At 41.7% G+C, this 20,737-nt stretch overlaps 1 protein-coding gene across 3 annotated transcripts in view; it reads right to left on the bottom strand.

The window, feature by feature from the left end:
* ANO8 (anoctamin 8) overlaps positions 1–20,737 on the bottom strand; it is a 95,675-nt gene that overhangs the window by 50,014 nt on the left and 24,924 nt on the right. For all 3 annotated transcript variants that reach the window (XM_075280417.1, XM_075280415.1, XM_075280416.1), the window contains exons 2-6: positions 12,760–12,870; positions 11,144–11,276; positions 9,993–10,131; positions 9,652–9,748; positions 4,252–4,368 (exon numbers count right to left, since the gene is read on the bottom strand). In XM_075280417.1, coding sequence (XP_075136518.1) covers positions 4,252–4,368; positions 9,652–9,748; positions 9,993–10,131; positions 11,144–11,276; positions 12,760–12,870 — 597 coding nt within the window. The remainder of the gene's footprint in view (positions 1–4,251; positions 4,369–9,651; positions 9,749–9,992; positions 10,132–11,143; positions 11,277–12,759; positions 12,871–20,737) is intronic.

Below are 20,737 nucleotides of genomic sequence, written 5' to 3' on the forward strand. Positions count from 1 at the left end.
ATATATCCAACAGCAATGGCATATATGCCATATCCAACAGCGCCTCCGTCAATTCCTCCAAAGTGAAGGGGGAGTCTAAAAAAGCATGCTGGTCGTCTGACAAAGTGGGAAAGGGGATGGAGTCAAGGTAAGCAACCAGCTCCTGATCACTAACCGTAAGTTTGGAAAGATACATCTCACTATAATACCGGTGGAACCTGTCACAGATGTCCCGACTGTTAGATAGGGTATCACCCGTCATCAAGTTCACTTGAAGAATGGCAGGGGAAGCCGTATTTTGATGCACCAGATGGGCCAATAGACTGCTTGATTGATTACCCAATTCATAGAATCTCTGCTTGTTAAAAAACAGAGACCTGTGGGCTTTCTCATGTAGCACATGTAAATATTGTCTACCCGCATGTAACCACTGAGATCTGATCTCATCAGTTGGGTTAGCAACATAAGCCGCTTCTAGGGAGGTACACTGAGCCGCTAAACCAGTCTCCAGCAGGGAGAACTTCCTCTTAATAAAAGAGATGGAGGATTTAACACAGCCCCTAAGGTACGCCTTAGTGGTCTCCACAGGAGGGACGGAGAGGTATCAGGGGAATTAACAGTTAGAAAAACCTGCAACTGGTCAGGTATTCTATCATTCAGCAAAAATAATTTGAGCCAGAAGGGGTGTATGTGGCAACTTTGACACAGTCCAACGGTTTCACCATGATTGAGGATAACCAAAAGAGGGGAGTGATCTGAGACAGCCCTGGGTAAATAAGATGCCGACTGCAAAATAGAACAACATTTCACATTCCCAAATTTGTAATCAATACAGGATAGGGCATGCCTATGGGCAGAATGACAAGAGAATACTCTAGAGTCGGGAGACAGAATCCTCCACAGATCCCACCATCCCAACTCCTGGATCAACTTGGTCATAGAGGAGGGACGGGAGGGGGCAGAGGATCCGAGCCAGTATAAAACCGGTCCAAAGCATTATTCATTGCCTTATTAAAGTCTCCCAGACTTTATTCATTCATTCATTGCCTTATTAAAGTCTCCACTGACCCAGGAAATTTAGCCACAAACTGCGTCGCCCCCTGGAGTACAGAAAAATCAGATGCAGGAGGCAAATATACACCCAGCATTACATATAAAGTCGAGTCAATCCAGGCCTGGACATACACACAACGTCCCTCAGGATCCCTCTCTACCAAGCCCGGTTCTCATCTAAGTCTACGGTGTACTAATATCGACACTCCTCTAGAGAAAGTGGTGGGCAGACCATTGTACCCATGATTTTTGAAGCCATCTGGAATGCTCTGGCACTAGGTGCGTCTCCTGAAGACATACAACATGAGGATCAGCCTATCTAACCTGGGAGAAAATAGTGGAGTGCTTAAGCGGTCTGCCCCTGCCCCTCACGGTTCATGAGAAAATATTAAGTGACGGCATAACAATTTGCATCTCTATAATTAAAGGGCCAAGACCCCAGATAGGAGGTACAGGCCGGCAATAGATGCATCAGGACATAGAGGTAGAACAGCGTGTGGCAGATCAGAAACCAAATGAAAACATATATACAACAGAACAATACACCTACAGGAGGTGTAAAAAACTGTACAAACAGATGAAAGACACTGGACATACCAGTACTGTGGCTAAAGGGAACGGGGGAGAAAATGCACCCAGCATAAATGGTGTACAGGATACCCTCTCAATAAAATAGTGTGGTAAAGTAAAACGTGGTCATGTAGCAAAGCCGAAAGTGTAAAACCATAACAGTTTAGGTACCCCAGGCCCATGGGTCAACTAGAACAATATAATGTACATCAGTGCAATAAATTGAGAAGAGTACATGTCAGATAAAGTGGAACTAGGAATAACTGTGAAACCCATAAGTCCAGCAATATGGTCCAACAGGACCTCTCACCAGCAGAACACAAACTCAACGCTGCAGGGATCTGGGAAGAAGAGACAGCCAGTTTTCCGCGTCTTTAGGAGAAGTGAAGAACATGGAGTGGTCACCATGGATGACTCAGAGCCTTGCCGGGTAGACCATAGAGTATTGAATGGCCCTTTCGCCAGCTTTCTCTTAACTGCCACAAAGGATGCTCGGGTTATCTGGCGTGCAGCTGAAAAATCCGGGAAAATCGCCACCGTTGCTCCATTGAATTTAATCTCTCCGAATTGACCTTCAGCCCACAGTGCAGTATCCCGGTCAGTGCTGTTAATCAGACGAGCCAACAAGGGGCACGGAGGGGCGGTTTAGCAGGGACTCTATTGGCCCGTTCCACAGCGTATATAGGTAAGAAATGTGCATCTGGTAGAGTATCTTGAAACCACCAAAAGATTGAGGATCAGCACTCTCCGCCCGTTCAGGAAGCCCCAGGATTCGCAGGTTATTGTGGCGTAGTCTATTCTCCAGGTCATCGGCTCTCTGTGTCCAGAGATTTGCCGCCCGCTCCAACTCCTGAATTTTAGCAGGAATGGGTTGAACAGAGTCCTGCACTTGGGAGACATGATCCTCCACTTCACTCACCCTGCCCCGCAAAGTTTGAAAGTCCTGACGGAGCAGGCGAAGGTCGATTTTGACCTCCTCAATCTTGCCAGTAAGGGAGGAGGTGCCGGCCTGGATCGCTTCCAACAATTGCGCAGTCACCTGTTTCAGAGTGGGTACAGCATCCTCCATAGGCAGGTCAGGGGGGGAAGCCACACGTGAAGCAGCAGCAGGGGGAGTAGCGGGCCTAGCGAACCCCCGTAGGCGCTCAGACGTAGAGGATGACTGCGGGCGACTCATTGTGGAGAGTCTGCCACCGCCCTTTTTGCGTGCTGTGAGTGTAGGTATGATGGCGGATAAGTAGGTCCGAAGTCACTGAGGTAGGCCACAGCAGTCCCAATATTATAAGAAGATAACACAAAAAGGAGCAGGTAGCATACATATATATGAAGGAGAGTCCACTTAAAGGCAAACAGCAGCAGTTCCAGGACTATGAGAGAATAATACAAAACGGGGCAGGCAGCATGCATATGAAAGTACAATAATCCGCAATACACCAGCAGGATGCCAGGAGGGACAACGGAGATACAATCCAAGCAGGCAGATGGGCAATCAGATAGATATTAGCCACCTCGCAGGGCCATCAGGAGAGAGCAGGCAGCTTTGTTGCACCAAAATATAACACCCCACCGCGTGCTAGTGAGCTGCCAGGAGGAACTAGTGAGGGGACTCCAAACAGAAAGTCTATGGATAGCAGCAGAGTATGGGCACACAGCAATAGGTAGGCAGTGATGATATCCAACCAAGCATGAGGGGGGTAGGATGGTCCGGGCAGCACAAGTCCCCTGCAGGATCCCCACTCACCAGCAACGCGGTCACAAATGGTGTCTAGGCCGAAGCCTGCAGTAGTTGCCACCAGAGACTTGGGGACGTCTGGGATATCAATAGCTGTGATCCAGGCTAGTGGAGGTCGCCTACTGGCAGGGTCCGGGTAGCAAGCCGGGTAGGTATAGCAGGCTGCCACGCCGGATGATCCAGAAAATGGCCTCCGGCCTCGTGTGAGGAGAATAAGCCGCAGCTACTCCAGACGACTTCAGGATCGGCAACACCGCAGCGGAGGTCCGCAGATGGAGGGACCGAAGCAGGTATGTGTCCCACAGCAAGAGGAACCCGGGGCACCAGATTTCAGGCTGAAATTCAGGATGATATAGCTGGCTCAGGACGGAGCTCTAGCTACATGCGGCCATCTGCATACGAGCGCAAGCCACACCCCTAGAGTTACATTAATCTTAAGACCATTTTATTCATATTTCATTTAACTTTGTGCCATTTTATATCCCTATTCTTAAAAACAGAAATGATATAAACAGTGTTGGTGGAGCAAGATAACAATTCCAAATATCTCTACCACACAAGTACGTGTAAACAAGAGGCATCTTTGTGCTGGAATGCTTATTGTGTTCTTGTCGGTATGGACAACACATATGTTTTACATGATGATATGCAGGCTTCTATCAAGTCCCTGTTGTGTTATTACATAACCTAGGGAGAATTATATACAGCTCAGAAAGTTATTGCTCAATCCAGAAGTTTACAAACACCAATGACAGACTACAAGCACCACTGAGTGGGTGTACAAAATAGGCGTATACTGTAAAAAGGGGAAGAATGGACACTTTGCATTATAAACATTATACAACAAAGCATACATTGTATTCTATAGCCATAAACTATATGACAACAGAATGTTATTCACAAACTGAATCCCTTACCCAGGGGCTGTCTCTCGCACACTGCCTGGACCCAGGACTTCATGAGCCGGCTCAATATTCTCTGTTCATGCACAGGAAAGACCTGCTGGATAATTCCACGCGCTGCAAGCTCTGGGACTAAAATATGGAACAGTCAATGATGCATAGCAAAGACAATGAAATATGAATATGACATTTGTACTAATGCTCATCTAGGAGATCAAGGTACAGATGTAGCGGAGGTAACCCAAGCAGCTGCAGTGTGATATCTTACCAGAAAACACCACAAAAAACAATGAAAAATTATTGGGAAAAACATTTTTCAATGACCTTTCATTGCTTTTTGTTGTCTTCTGTGATAAAATATCAAGTTGCAGCAGTTTAACCTTTTCCAGAAGTTTGGATTTAGGCAACATTCACATAACAATGATTAAAGGCTGTGTCATGTCTGTTTTTTTTAATGGACATCACATGGCAGTATTAAAGTCAATGTCAGTTAATGGGAGCAGTTCACATGATCCGTATTTTGACACTATTGTAACAGAATGACGAAATATAGGTCATGTCCTATTTTTGTCCGTTTTAATCAGTCCCACCATACACTGTGATATATGAGGGCATCCATAAAAATGGGTACCCATAAAGTGCACCCATTTTTCACAGCCATTTTGCACCTTGGCAGTAGTGAATTTGTTTTTCAAGTTGTTCTGATCTGCTTAGATCTGACTATTAGAACCCACACTGATACCTAGGGAAAGGGTTATCTGCTCTCCCCCTCACATAGGAGTGGGTGCACATAAAGAGTTTTTCCTCTAAAGCCTATGCTGTATGCAAATCTCACATATTACTATTGTAGAAACTCACTACCGTCTTCCACTAGTAAAAGTTGTGTTCTCAAGACAGGTGGATTTCTCAAAAGTCCAGAATAATGGTATCTAAACAGTTATACACCATACATGGCTTTCACTGGAAAACTAACTCATGTACTATTCATATAAGCAATAGTATTAAAATATTCGCTTTGAGAGATTCTTTTGGAAAACAACATATAAAGAAAACCATTGAGCTATTGTTTCTACACACAAGGATTACTGTGCATCCAGTGTACTGCCTACTCCATACAGAGGAAATATAGTTAAGATACTGTAAATGGCAGACAAGAGCTTCTCTTATATCACACAGCCACAGAACAATTTTCATCTGCATACGGATCTCTCTCAAACATTGGTTGCAATTATTGCTGCTAAGCATACTGCAGACGGGTTCAAAGCCTTTACCTGGTCATATGGGTGCTTGTGTAACTTTGCTTGTTAAAATAAATGAATAATTGCCAACAGCGCCATATTTTGGTAAACAATCTCAGGCATGTCCCCTTCTCAACAGGGGAGTGATCTCCCAAAACAGCACAAGACATACAATAAAGCTGTCCATACACATTAGATAACTGCCTTTCCCAATCTCCCCTATGTTTGGTTTGGCTGAGCTATTCAGTGTAGTGAATGAGAAGAGGGAAGAAACTTGATGCCACACATTTCTGGCAGCGGCTTATCTCCGAGAACAAAAGGATCAGGCATGTTGACATCTATTTATTGACCTACAAATCCCTAATTTTACTAGGATGCAACAATAACAACAGCACTACTTCCACAACTTTAGACTAAATACACACAAGTATAATCATGGATCAAGCAATAAACACAAAAACACATATACTCGTATATACTCGAGTATAAGCCGAATTTTTCAGCACAGTTTTTGTGCTGAAAAAGCACCCCTCAGCTTATACTCGAGTCAGCAAAAAAAAAGGAGGGGGGGGGTCTATCTCCAAATCTCCAAAGTATCAGCAAGGAGACAACCAATGCTGGTTTTGTCTGTATTGTTCATTTGCAAACAATATACTATGCCCAGCCTCGACCTAATCACGCTAAACCACTGATAGTATTTGGCTCAGGCTCAAGGACTATTATATGTGGTGCCTACAAATAAAGCCTCTGTCAATAGTTGAAACAGAGACAGCGGAACATACATACATACATACATACATACATACAATCAAGTCAGACTACTAGTTGTCACACTCATTTATACAAACATTGTCAGACTCATAAAATAAATTCCTACTATTGTATCCTTGAGCAAAGAATATATATATATATATATACTGTGTATGTATATATATATATATATATATATATATTCAAATAATTAATGAAAGAAAAAAAGAACAAAAAGGAAAAAGAATGTAAATAAAAAATATAAAAAGTTTAAATATGAAATAATATAGAAAAATGGAAAATAAAAAATGTGAAGTATATAAAATAAAAATAAAGAATCATCAATGGAAAAAATGTTTATAATTTTAATATTAATTGCATAAAAAACGGGAAACTAAATGTGATTGTGAAGGACACACAACTGTGATGACAATGGGAAAATATATTAATCATAGTAAATATATCAAATAAGATGGCAATAATGTGACAAAAAAAAAATTGTAACATCTAACTGGTCCTTCCTTATCTCTCTCAGTAAGTGCTGTCCAGGTAGAGTTAAGATATCTCTATACACATTGGAGAGTTGTACATTTTGTAGGCAGGCTGAGTTGAAATTTACAGTGGGGCAAAAAAGTATTTAGTCAGTCACCAATAGTGCAAGTTCCACCACTTAAAAAGATGAGAGGCGTCTGTAATTTACATCATAGGTAGACCACCTCAACTATGAGAGACAAAATGAGAAAACAAATCCAGAAAATCACATTGTCTGATTTTGTAAGAATTTATTTCCAAATTATGGTGGAAAATAAGTATTTGGTCAGTAACAAAATATATATAATATAATTATATATCCTTTGTTGGCAATGACAGAGGTCAAACGTTTTCTGTAAGTCTTCACAAGGTTGGCACACACTGATGTTGGTATGTTGGCCCATTCCTCCATGCAGATCTCCTCTAGAGCAGTGATGTTTTGGGGCTGTCGCTTGGCAACACGGACTTTCAAACTCCCTCCAAAGGTTTTCTATAGGGTTGAGATCTGGAGACTGGCTAGGCCACTCCAGGACCTTGAAATGCTTCTTACAAAGCCACTCCTTCGTTGCCCTGGAGGTGTGCTTTGGATCATTGTCATGTTGAAAGACCCAGCCACGTTTCATCTTCAATGCCCTTGCTGATGGAAGGAGGTTTGCACTCAAAATCTCATGATACATGGCCCCATTCATTCTTTCATGTACCCGGATCAGTCGTCCTGGCCCCTTTGCAGAGAAACAGCCCCAAAGCATGATGTTTCCACCCCCATGCTTTACAGTAGGTATGGTGTTTGATGGATGCAACTCAGTATTCTTTTTCCTCCAAACACGAAAAGTTGTGTTTCTACCAAACAGTTCCAGTTTGGTTTCATCAGACCATAGGACATTCTCCCAATACTCTTCTGGATCATCCAAATGCTCTCTAGCAAACTTCAGACGGGCCCGGACATGTACTGGCTTAAGCAGTGGGACACGTCTGGCACTGCAGGATCTGAGTCCCTGGCGGCGTAGTGTGTTACTGATGGTAGGCTTTGTTACATTGGTCCCAGCTCTCTGCAGTTCATTCATTAGGTCCCCCCGCGTGGCTCTGGGATTTTTGCTCACCGTTCTTGTGATCATTTTGACCCCACGGGGTGAGATTTTGCGTGGAGACCCAGATCGAGGGAGATTATCAGTGGTCTTGTATGTCTTCCATTTTCTAATTATTGCTCCCACAGTTGATTTCTTCAATCCAAGCTGGTTGCCTATTGCAGATTCAGTCTTCCCAGCCTGGTGCAGGGCTACAATTTTGTTTCTGGTGTCCTTTGACAGCTCTTTGGTCTTCACCATAGTGGAGTTTGGAGTCTGACTGTTTGAGGGTGTGCACAGGTGACTTTTTATACTGATAACAAGTTTAAACAGGTGCCATTACTACAGGTAATGAGTGGAGGAAAGAGGAGACTCTTAAAGAAGAAGTTACAGGTCTGTGAGAGCCAGAAATCTTGATTGTTTGTAGGTGACCAAATACTTATTTTCCACCATAATTTGAAAAAAAATTCTTACAAAATCAGACAATGTGATTTTCTGGATTTGTTTACTCATTTTGTCTCTCATAGTTGAGGTCTACCTATGATGTAAATTACAGACGCCTCTCATCTTTTTAAGTGGTGGAACTTGCACTATTGGTGACTGACTAAATACTTTTTTGCCCCACTGTATATGCGTACGGTCAACTACAATAGCACCAGGGAGTGCCGTCTTTGCTCATGGGAATGCATGGATATTTCCTTTAGATAACAGATAATATCCTGACCTTACCATCTTGCTCATGTGTTGCTGAACTACAAACAAAACTACAGCCAATAATCAGGGACTATACATCTGACTGTCCCTCTGAACCCCCTCCCACATATACGGATACTTGGCTTGACATGTATGCAGAGTGTCATGCTGGACTGCCCTAGTGACTTCTAAAAGATGTATAGTACTTCTTGGCAAGCTAATGACAAAAGGACAAGGTGCTGTCCTGCAGCACTCACAATTCTGAGACATTTGACAAAGACTATTATGTTGCCTTAGGCTCAGAGACAACAGACAATGCAGAAGGTCCAACTAAAACATTTGCATCAGGCTTAGACTGCCCACCAGGATATCGGGGAATCGCCACAGGGGACCCCCATGCCTTTAGGAGGCCCTACCGAACCCCACTGCTTCCTTTTAAAAGACAGTGGGAGTCCGGTAACAGCCCCTATAAACTTACCTATCCCTGCTCCTACTCACTGCATTTTTACTCTTCAGCCTCCAGGGAACCCCCGTGTGCTACACATTATAGTATTGCAACATGTTGTGTGGCACACAGGTCCCATTATAGGCTGAAGAGGAAGCAACAAGCAGGAGTGGTGATCAGTAAGTTGTGTTTTATTTATTTGTCAAAAACACAACCAGATCGTAGAAGAAGGAAAAGTGGCTGCATTCACTTTCCGATTGCCGCCAAACACAATATAATAGCCCCATCAATGGTCCTCAACCATTTTTCTAATACTCATAGCCTGTCCTTAGGATAGGCTATCAATATTACATCCACAGAGGTCTAACAGCCAGGACCTCTGCAGAACAGTTTTTCAAGGACAATGCGCCTACAGGTAATGTTAACAATTCCATTCTACTTGTTTTCCATACAGTGTAGTGGTGGGTTTAGGTAGTGTAATGGTGCATCGTATGACGGGTGAACAGCATGGTATTGTTATTACCTGTAGCCACACTGTCTCGGTACAGTTGATCTGTAGAGGTCCTGGCGGTGGGCCACTAGATACAATTCCACTGGTGAGCCCTAGACATCCCAGTCCAACACTGCTTTGTATGATCCCATTATCAGCTGCTATTTCTTACACCAAGTACAAAGTATACAGAAGCTCACTCACTGATTGGCTGGCCCTCCAGGAAGTGAATATTGTGTAGAGATTCCCCCTGTTTAGCTCTGAGGTTCTCCATCCAGTACCTGATGATGCTCTGGCGTTCCTTTAAAATGATAGAAAATATGAGGTGAATGATACAAGTCCTTAGCAGTTGTGTGTGTCTATAAAGTCATACGTTATAAAACAAATATAATGTATAGCAAGACACATGGGTCTAGTACATGTATTGGTTCTGACTTTACATTCAGTTGTCCACAAGATGCAAACATACAGCAAAAAGAACAGGTACGTTACATATTCTTTAAACTCACACGATAATGCCCTGCAAATGAATGGGAAGAATATACCTGAGATGTGAAAAAATTCAGCTCATTTTCAATATTCTGATAAATGTAATCCTCTTCACATGAGAAAATACGGGTTCCACCTCCAAACTCTGCTTTTACTGGCTTACGAAGTCCAATCTCCTCCGCACCGCGGAGTAAACTGCAACAAAGACAAGCAAATTGGCACAAACATAGATATAAATAGCCAACTCCAAGGACAAAAACTAAAAATGTAAAAATGTTGTGTGCAGCGTAGGAGATAGTGATTTTATAGCATGTGACCCTGCTGAACCCCAGTTAGATTTTTTTTTTCGTTTTTTAGGCTCAGTCTTTGCTAATACATTTCTTAATATCTGTTTTCAGTGGTTTGGACCTTGTTTTCCTGATGCAAAGCTCCAAGCTCCCACAAAACTGTAGCATTAAAAGATAAGTTTACTAAGGGTAAGTTCACACGGGTTTTTTTTGGTTAGGATTTTGAGGCCGTATCCGACTCAAAATCCTGAGTAAAAAGACGGCTCCCATTGAAATCAATGGGGGCCGGTCAGTTCTTTTTTCCGGGAGCCGTTTGAAAAAGAAGCAAGATGCTCATTCTTTCAGGAGGATTTTTTTAGAATATTCACTCCCCAGGTTTATTTTAAAAATAATGTAAAGGCATAATATTTTTACTTTTCTGTTGACGGAGCTAGTAGAGGGCTAATTTTTTGCAGGACACGTGCTTTTATATTAGTACTATTTTAGTCCATTTATGACTTTTTGAGCAGCCTTTCATTTTTTTCTTTAACCTTTTTTTTTTTTTTTTTTTTTTTTTTTAGTTAGATATGGCAAAAGTTGTATTTTGGAGAGGTTATTAATTTACTGAAATACTCAATATTTTTTACCTCTTAAAACTTTTTTCAACATTTTTTTTCGCCAAATCTTCTGATTGCTTGTTCAATACTTCTATATTGGAATGTAGAGTGCTGGACAGTAAGATGATATATGTATAGGCTGACAGGCCTAGCTAATATATCCAGCAAGAGATTAATCGAACCCTCTACTGGCATAGGAGATATGTAACTGATGATGAAAACACACATGTTCATAGAACTCTCTCATTATTCTTGTCTGATAAAATAAGCCGAGATACCAAGAAAACATTTCAGACACACTGTTTTTTTTTTTTAGACACTTACTTCTCATATGTGGCTGTGACAAAGAAGGCATAAATTCTCGTATGTCGATGATGGCGAATTTGCATTATTAGCTCAGGTATTCCTAGTCGTACATGATTTAGCAGCCAGAGCAGAGTATGGTCATCAGTGGTATCTGCAATTATAGAAAAATATTATATCAAAACATGTAATGGTGTGGTCCAATACTACAACTTTAAATAGGTCCTCACTATGGCAGGAGCTACTAATCTGCTGCTGTGGACATACAACACTGTCAAGGCATGATCCTGTAGTTTCACAATAACAGGAGACCCACAAGTTGGAAGGCATAGTGAATGTTGCCTCAAACTCCAGAGGCTCTTTGCAAATCAGAAATGGTATCTTAATGGAACAGCAAAGCAAATGGCAGAACTTTGCCAGCAGGAAAACCTCAAAATCAAGGAACTCTTTAACGGGCGCGGTTATGGAAATCGTAACATGACAATTATAGCTACGGAAACGCCAGCAGTTTCCCCATAGATATAATTGTAACAGAAGGAAAACTCCGCAAACTTTCTGTTTAAGGCGCTGCAGGAAGAACTGCGATGCGTTCCCAACACAGTTTTTCCCGCAGCTCTTTATTGCTGTGGGTCATCCCATGGGACTTCAGCCTTAAAGATTTTTTTCTTAAAAAAACAAAGTTAGAATAAACTAAAAAAAAAAAAACCCTCAGTGTGAATAAAAGGCTGAGGCCGTACATTGCGGAAACGCAGCTTTGTTATGGATTTTGCTGTGGTTTTTTGAGCCAAAGCTGGAAGTAGATTGAACAGAAGGTTGAAGTATAAGTACTTTCTATATAGTTCTCATTCCTTTTGGTTTTGGCTCACAAAAAGGCAGTAGACTTTGCAACAAAAAAAAAGTTGCTTTTCCACAACGTGGGGCTTCAGCCTAAGACTGAGAACCCACAGGCCGGAAACGTCGCGGGAAAAATCACGGCGTTTTACAGTAACTGCAAAGTGGATGGGATTCATGCAAATCCCATGCCCACTTTGCATTTAAAACCGCAGCATGGACATGTTGCGATTTCCAAAGCCGACGCGATTTTGGAAATTGCAGCAAGTCAATTATATCTATGGAAACACCAGCAGCTTCCCCGTAGATATAATTGTAACAAAGTCCGAAGAGGAAAACTCCACGAACTTTCTGTTCAAAGCGCTGCGGGAAGAACCTCAATGCGTTCCTGCCGTGTGGGGCCTTATCCTAAAGGTGGTTATACACTTCCAATAGATGTTGCTAATGTTATCTCCCATACACATGCAAGCTCAGTTCAGATAGTTGTGCATGTGCTTTCAATGTGGAGAGGGTAAATACACAGCTGACAAATATCTCTGTGAGAGAACCCTCTCCAACACCGCCTCCATCTTCGTCAGCAACGTCCTCTTAATCCTCTTCTTCCAGCGCAGGTTTCAGACTTCTAGGCCTCGGACAGAGCAGACTGCGCATGCCCACAGGCCACGAGAAAATGACCTCTTACACAGTATTGTAAGCGGCCATTTTCTCGTGGCCTATGCGTTTTTAAGATGGTATCCCTATAATCTAAAGTGCACAGCCACCTTAGCTAAAACTGGGTGTACTGTTCATGAAATAAAGCAACTTACCAGGGAAGGTCATAACAACATCACAATTTTCCGTGGGCACTGTCCTCATCCAGGACTTATGGGATGTGATATATCGGCCAGCTTGCAGAAGGCGCTTTCCGAAAAGTTTATCTATAGGGACACGAGAGACAGAATAATTAAAACAGTTCACAAATGCTATAGTGGATCTGTGTAAATAGGTACATAAAATGACAACCGATCCATTTTAGCACAACAATATAAAATGGGAAAAGCCATTTTTAACTAATCACATCCTTGTATAGCCTTTAGAAATGCTATTCCACACTTACCTATAGTATGTAGATTGCCTCAGAGGTTTCTGAATAAGTCCGTTTTTATTCATATGCTAATGAGCTTCCAGCCAGCACAGGAAGTTCCCAGCAGCACTTATCCCTGCTATTATCTCCTATGTGTGTGTGCAAACAGGAAGCTGAGTCATCATCATCATCAGCAGCCTCCCATAGGAAACAATAACAAAGGGGTGCACAATGTTTTGTGCACCAGTCTAATTAGCATATGAATAAAAACGGACTTATTCAGAAACCACTGAGGCAAGCTACATACTAAAGGTAGGTGTGGATTAGACTTTCTAAAGGCTATTCAAGGATGTGATTAGTTAAAAATGACTTTTCCCAATGATCGAGTCCCTTTAAGACAGGTGAAATGTATAAAACATTGTGCGGCACAACTGCATATAATCAATGTTTAATTTATAGAGTTTTCCCAAGACCAAAATCTGGAAAACTATAAGCAGGGATGATGTCTGGATAGCGCAAAGGTCAAAGGAACTTGATACTGATACCCAAGAAGATGCTGGTTATATATAGCATAACACATGAAGAACCTTCTTAGCAGTTTAATGGTTAATCTCAGCTCAGATTCACAGTCTGAATGCCAGCCAAGTATCTTGTAGTACTAAGTATGAATTCAAAGTATTATTTCTTAGTATTCCTTCAAGACCAACGTTGGTCAACAGTCCTATCTGCCAACCACAAGTGTTATTTACTGCCAGTCAAAATGATTTAGAAATGAATGATGCTGCCAACTGATCACCGAAACTAGTCTATTAAGTAGTAAAACCAATTAAGCATATACATATGTTGACATATGTTGTAAAAGAAAAAAAAAGATAAAGGCAGGCATTTGTATAAAATAAAGCATTGCTTACCTGTTGAATACCCTGCTGCTCTATTGCTGCCCTTGATGCTCTCCAGCACAATCTGGTAATCTGGCTGCAGTGATGACATCACATACACTTGATCACTGCAGCCACTCATATGGCGTCAGCTGTGTACCACTGAGGCATGTGATTGGCTGCAGGGCTCACATTATGAACATGACATCACTCTTGCACCCAGATAAACAACACCAGAAGGGGGCACCAGAGACATTTCAGCTATGTACCAGTTAAGGGCTTGTTCACACGGAGTAAACGCGGCACGCAATGTGCCGCGTTTACAGGATGTTTGCGCCGCAATTTTGACAGTGGATGTTTGCGGTCGCTAATGCGACCGCAAACATGCACCATCAAAATCGCGGCGCAAACATCCCGTAAACGCGGCACATTGTGTGCCGCATTTACTCCGTGTGAACGAGCCCTTAGGGCTCATGAGCAGGGTAGTATTTCTGGTACAAGAATTCTTAAAGAGACCTCCTATAGAATGAGCTATTAGTCTACCTCCATACTGAATCTCTAGAAATATAGTAGTAGAAACCGATTCACGTACATTGCTGTGTAAATGACCAACTGGTGTGAAATGAAATGTTTGCCACAAAACTAAGTCTGCCAATGACCAAGCATAGCAAGGAAAAGTGGACTTGCCATATACCAGAATATCCATCTGGAAAGTTCCATTTCAGTCCAGTCTTACACATAATAATGAAGTAGGTCTGACATCTCTGTATGTAAATCCAGTTTAGGCCACACGTTGAGGAAACACAGCGTTTTTTTGTTTTGTTTTTGCAGATTTTTTGAGCCAAAGTCAGGTGTTGAATGGAAAATGAATGGAACTGAAAATTAGTTTGCAGCATCTTAATGAGATTTGTAGAACAAACCTAAAAAACTTTGAGTCGCAGAGTGCGAATAGTTGAAAGTGAGAAGGCACCCTTACAATCTACAGTGTATAGGGTTCTGAAACAGTGGGGCAGATTTATTAAAGAGGACCTTTCGTTTGAGGCACAGACAGTTTTATATACTGCTGAAAAGCCGACAGTGCATTGAATTCAGCACACTGTTGGCTTTCCCGATCTGTGCCCCGGGTCCAGAGCTTTCAGTGCCAGTACCGTAGCTCTTTACAGTCAGAATGGCGTTCCTGACAGTCTTTAAGGAATGTCCTTCTTCCCAGCAGCTCCTATAGCACTGTACAGTGTGAGCGGGGAGGAACGCCCCCTCCCTCTGCTCACAGCGGTCGTCCACAGATGAGTATTATCAGGAGAGGAGGGAGGGGGCGTTCCTACCCGGTCACACTGTACAACGCGATAGGCGCTGCTGGGCAGAAGGACATTCCTCACAGAGTGTCAGGAACGCCCTTCTGACTGTGAAGAGCTACAGTGCCGGGACCGTTAGCTCTTTACCTAGGGCACAGATCGGGAAAGCCGACAGTGCACTGAATTCAGCGCAGTGCCGGCTTTCCAGCAGTATATAGAACTGCCTGTGCCCCAAACCCATGAAAGGTCCTCTTTAAGACTTGGTACGATGCACCTGATTTATCAAAATGCTCTAGACTTTTTTTTCTTTTTAAATGTAGATTGTGAGTCCCACATAGGGGTCACAATGTACATTTTATTAATTTATTTTAATTTAAGTATGTCTTTGTAGAATGGGAGGAAATTCACGCAAACACAGGGAGAACATACAAACTCCTTGCAGATGTTGTTCCTGGTGGGATTCAAACCCAGGACTCCAGCACTGCAAGGCCACCGTGTTGCCCCAACTATAGACTTTCTATGCCAGATTTCCTGTACAGCTCATGCCAAAAAAAAAAAAATGGCAGGCGTTATAAAAATAAAATAATTAGAGCTTAGGTGCCTCAACCCTGGCCCTCCATGACTTCTTTCACAGAAAGTGGTGAATGACACACACATTTGGTGCAAGGAAAAACCTTGCACCAAATGTGCACCACCTTAGTTTTAGCAAATATTTTTCTTTTCTGATGCCATTTCAAATCTTTATAGAGCAACCCATGTACATTATTGTTATTTGTCATGTGAAAATCTTACATCTCTTACATGAAAGTCATTAATACATGTATAAAAAAAAATAGAAACTATAGGCCATCTTGATACTGTATATTTCCCAGGCCCCGCAGTTCCACAAAACACCCAGTCAATAATCATCTTATGATAAAATACATTTTTTTCTTTGCACACTTGTTAACCTGAAATACTTCTACAGTAAAAAATAACTGTGGTGCGCTGGAATTAAAGACTTCACACTCGCTCAAAGTCACTCACAAGGATGCTGCTTCTGATAGCAAGATCTCTTCCGACAGCTTTACAGGTCAGATGACCAAAGCCCATCACATTAAGTTAGCCATTTTTGGCTGACAGACACTATCTGCTGACAAGAAACAATCCAGAATGCTCCGCTGGATGTGTGGCTGAGTCACTGGAAGTGTTGTTGGTGTGAGGATGCCTAGCATACAAACAACTAACACATTGTTACTAGGTTCAAGCATTTCCCATGTTGCCTGGCACGGACATAGCTATATACTTTATCTGACAACTGGTATACAAGCGCTCTCCCCCTACTCTGTATGGATCAAATAGATCCACAAATAAGACAAAATTTTGTTTGAAAATATAGGAATCCTATACTACTTAGGGGAAAACATGATTTAGGCTGAGGCCCCACGGTGCGGAAACGCAGTTACTGTAGTTGTAGATTTTGTTGCGTTTTTTTGAGCCAAAGCCAAAAATGGCTACAGAGGGAATGGAGACTATATAGGAAGCTCTTATACGTCTCCCTTCTGTTAAATCTACTCCTGGGTTTGACTCAAAAAAACGCAACAAAATCTGCAACAAAAGAAGCTGTGTTTCCGCAACGTGGGGCCTCAGCCTAGCGGTCTCCATAGACCACCATTGTGAGGGGGCAGATTATGACATGGATTCCGCGCCATAATCCGCCCCCTCTGTGCCCGTGTGAACTAGCCCTTAGGTGACAGAACTGGCATCCTGTCAGGAATATGATGCCGTTTCCATATAGTGTTATGTTGTGGGAACATTACCGCGATTCATTCTGTTCACATTGAACCCATGTTATAAAACCACATACCAAGGAAAACTATATCCCAAGAAGAAAACCTGTGACAAGTGACCTGCAGTATTACATGTTCATGGAACAGTACAAACTGAAGACAGAATCAACTTGTGGTCTATGATATTAATAATTAAATACATGTGATGGTTGTACGGCCATGGCTGCAGTGATATGAATCTAAAAGGGTTCATTTAGAAGGGATCAAGGATAAAAGACCTTTTATGGAATATACTTTAGTCTAATGCATGGACTAAAAGCATCGCATTTCAAATCAATGATCCCTACGGTGCTTGCATTCCATTTTGGTTTATCCCCAGTATAAAATGTTAGGGATGCAAACAGGATCAAGTAGATTAACTGGACGGCCAACCGAGAAAAGAGAAATATAAACATTTCAGTAACGTTGGTGACCCTGTATTGTGATAGGCAGGCAAAATATAGACCATTCATGATAAAGGGAAAGCATCAAAATTTTAGAAAAATAAGCCCATTCTCTGTTACCATAAATTTGTAAGTTTATTATACGTTTACAGTATTCACTTTGTGGAGATCCATGCTCAAAGGAGTTTTCTAGTTTCATATAAAGATAAAAAACAAACAAACATATATTTATTTAAAAATATCAATAGCCCGATAGGTGAACGTAAAAAACTATAAATTTTAATGAAATAAAAAAAGGCATACTTCTCCACTTATTTCCCTCCTTCTGTCCATGATCACACCCGTACACCTGTTCATCTAAAAGCTGTAGACAGTGGAAGTCTGTGGAGATGAGGAAGATGAGCTGATGGAGACTTCGGCCACATCCACATACGCATGCTATAAGTACCCATTCATTTCATGTGTTTATTCAGAAGGCAATGGGGGGGGGGGTTTGGACTTCCAGTTTCCCATCCCCATAGACTTCATTGTTAACTATTCAGTCTGTGCACAAATTAACAAAGAAACATCCATTTTTCTATATACAACGTTTGTTACCTTCACTCATTTTATTGATTTATGAAGAAAAAAAAATGAAAAAAAATTTAGTCACTCTTTAGACTCTCCTGTTCCACCCACATTTGCACAATGTGACGGGCAAGGCTTGAATCAGAGCTTGGGGCACACGTTTGGTGCAAGAAACAGCCTTGCAAGAAAACTAGCTTAGAAGGAATGAATTCTCCCCATTGTATCCATTGCATTGCAACTTGAGGGACCTCTGTACTTAACGCCTGAATCTCTCACCACTTCAGTACTCATTCTCTTCTGGCAAGTTTGTTGACAGGGACGCAGGGGTGACATCACATTGATGGCATATGACTACTACTTTCTATTACTGTCCTCAGTCCGGGTCCACAAAGGACTCCACATTTTTAACTGTATATGAATCCCTATGGGTGAGGCATGCCACTATTGGGCAACACATTTTCTATCAAGAAACAATGCTTTAAGAGACTCTTGCCCCATTATATGGCTTCCCAAAAAAATGCCACAATTTGCTTAGCATCAAAGAAAAAAAAAAAAAAAGTCAATGTATGCCCTACTATATTTCTGTACAATAACCAGCTTTTGAAAGAAATTTGTAACATTACATTGCCATAGCCACAATCCATGCAACTTCGCATGCAGGGGTGTATAGTCAGAGTTGTAAAAACCCTTACTGACTCTGGCTCCAAGATAAAATTATTAATTATTATAAATTAAATTATACAATTATTAATATGGTATAATTAACAGGTGCATAATGTGCTACGTTTCCTTTCATAGGAATTGAATCACTGGCTTTTTGATGACTTAGAAGATTGTGACTCTCCAAGGCTTACAGAAATTTATGAAGAAGTCTAAGCAGGAGCCACAGTTGGTTCTTTGACCTACCGTCTCCACAACCCTGTAGTCATGTGAAGATTGAATCTACGTATACCACTAGATACTATAGAACAAATGCATCCATTATGTACTCATTCTATTCATTTTACATCCCTCTGCTTAATATTTTACAGAGGAAAGTAAATCATTGGTTCGTCCCAGACAGGACTACACGGTGTTCCAAATTCCAAGTTAAAAAAAATAATAAACGTCACACGACCCATTTTCACTTTTGTGTGTGAATCTAGCTTTAGAGAATATATCAAATTTTATTTGGCAAATATCCCAATGATATCATTTTTATTCACAAATTAAAAAGTCAAAGTCCGCGGTTCCAAATTATTATGCACAACAGCGTTTTTAAACATTTTATAGGTTGTAAAGAACTGAAAATGGTCATTTGTTGAATTTGCAGCATTAAGTGACTACATTAACTGAAATCAAAAGCTATTTCAATTTAAAGCAACTTAACAGGACAATTTACAAGTTAATATAGGACCCCTTCTTTGATATCACCTTCTTAAATCCATTGAACTTATAAGTTTTTGGATAGCTTCTGCTTGAATTTCTTTGCAGGTTGTCAGAATAATCTCCCAGAGCTGATGTTTGATTTGAATTTCCTCCCACCCTCATAGATTTTTTGCTTGAGGATACTCCAAAGGTTCTCAATACGGTTGAGGTCAGTGGAGGATGGTAGCCACACCATGAGTTTCTCTCATTTTATGCCCATAGCAGCCAACATCTGAGAGTTATTCGTTTCTGCATGCTGCATGTATCTTTGGTGCATTGTCAAGCATGAAGATGATTTTGCTATAGAAGGCATAGTTCTTCTTTTTGTACCATGGAAGAAAGTGGTCAGTCAGAAACTTTAGATACTTTTTCAGAGGTCATTTTCACACATTTCACCTCCTTTCTGATGTGGCAGCCTTGTTGGGACTTGGTGGCCATCCACTACCCCATCCATCTGGGCCATCCAGGGTGGCATCAGTAAACAAAACCATTTCAAAACAGTCTTGCAGAAGCAGAAACCTTTTCCATTATGCCTTTATCTGCACAAACCCGTCTGTGTCCTGAATCAGCCACAAATTTCTTCACAATATGATGATTATCCAGGCAAAACTTTTCCACTATCCATGAGTTTAATTGAGAATCAAAACATGTAATCTTTAGGGCTAGTTTACACGTGAGTATAAGGGGAGGTTTTTGACAGCGGATTTCGCGTCCAAAACCTCCCCTTATAATGGTGGTCTATGGAGACCGCCGGGCTTCTGTTCTCCGCTAGCGGCGAGCTGCTGCTAGCGGAGAAAAGAAAGGACATGTCCTTTCTTCAGGCGGAAGCCGCGCTGTCTCAGTCGCGCGGCTTCCGCCCCCCGCAGCTCCCTCCTATGTCGGCTCATTCATTTGAGCCGACAGCAGAGGGTTAAGCCGCGACAGCGATGGTCGCGGCGGGCGGGTTTTGACAAGAGAGAGACGCGGCTCGCCGCGTCTCTCTCTGTGTCAAAACCCGCGCGGGCAGTTCACGTGTGAACTAGCCCTTATGTCACTTAAATCCAATTTGCATATTAATTTGGAACGCAGTGCATTTGCAAAAAAGGTAATGAAAATGGTTATAACAACCACTCTATACTAGAGCCAAGAATGAAACACGAGAAACAGTAAGAATAAATTGCACAAAATATCCTATCCTATCCTTCCTATCCTATCCTACTCAAAAACGGCTGAACAGATTTGAATGAAATTTGGCACATAGATAGATTGTAACCTCAATTAAAATATAGGCTTATTTTTATCCTGGTAAATGACACGGTTTTGCGACTGTTATGAAATTATGTTCACATACTATATTACAATGTTCTTATCTCAGCTTCTGAGAAG

Source organism: Leptodactylus fuscus, chromosome 1, assembly GCF_031893055.1.
Source record: "Leptodactylus fuscus isolate aLepFus1 chromosome 1, aLepFus1.hap2, whole genome shotgun sequence".
Lineage (NCBI taxonomy): Eukaryota > Metazoa > Chordata > Amphibia > Anura > Leptodactylidae > Leptodactylus > Leptodactylus fuscus.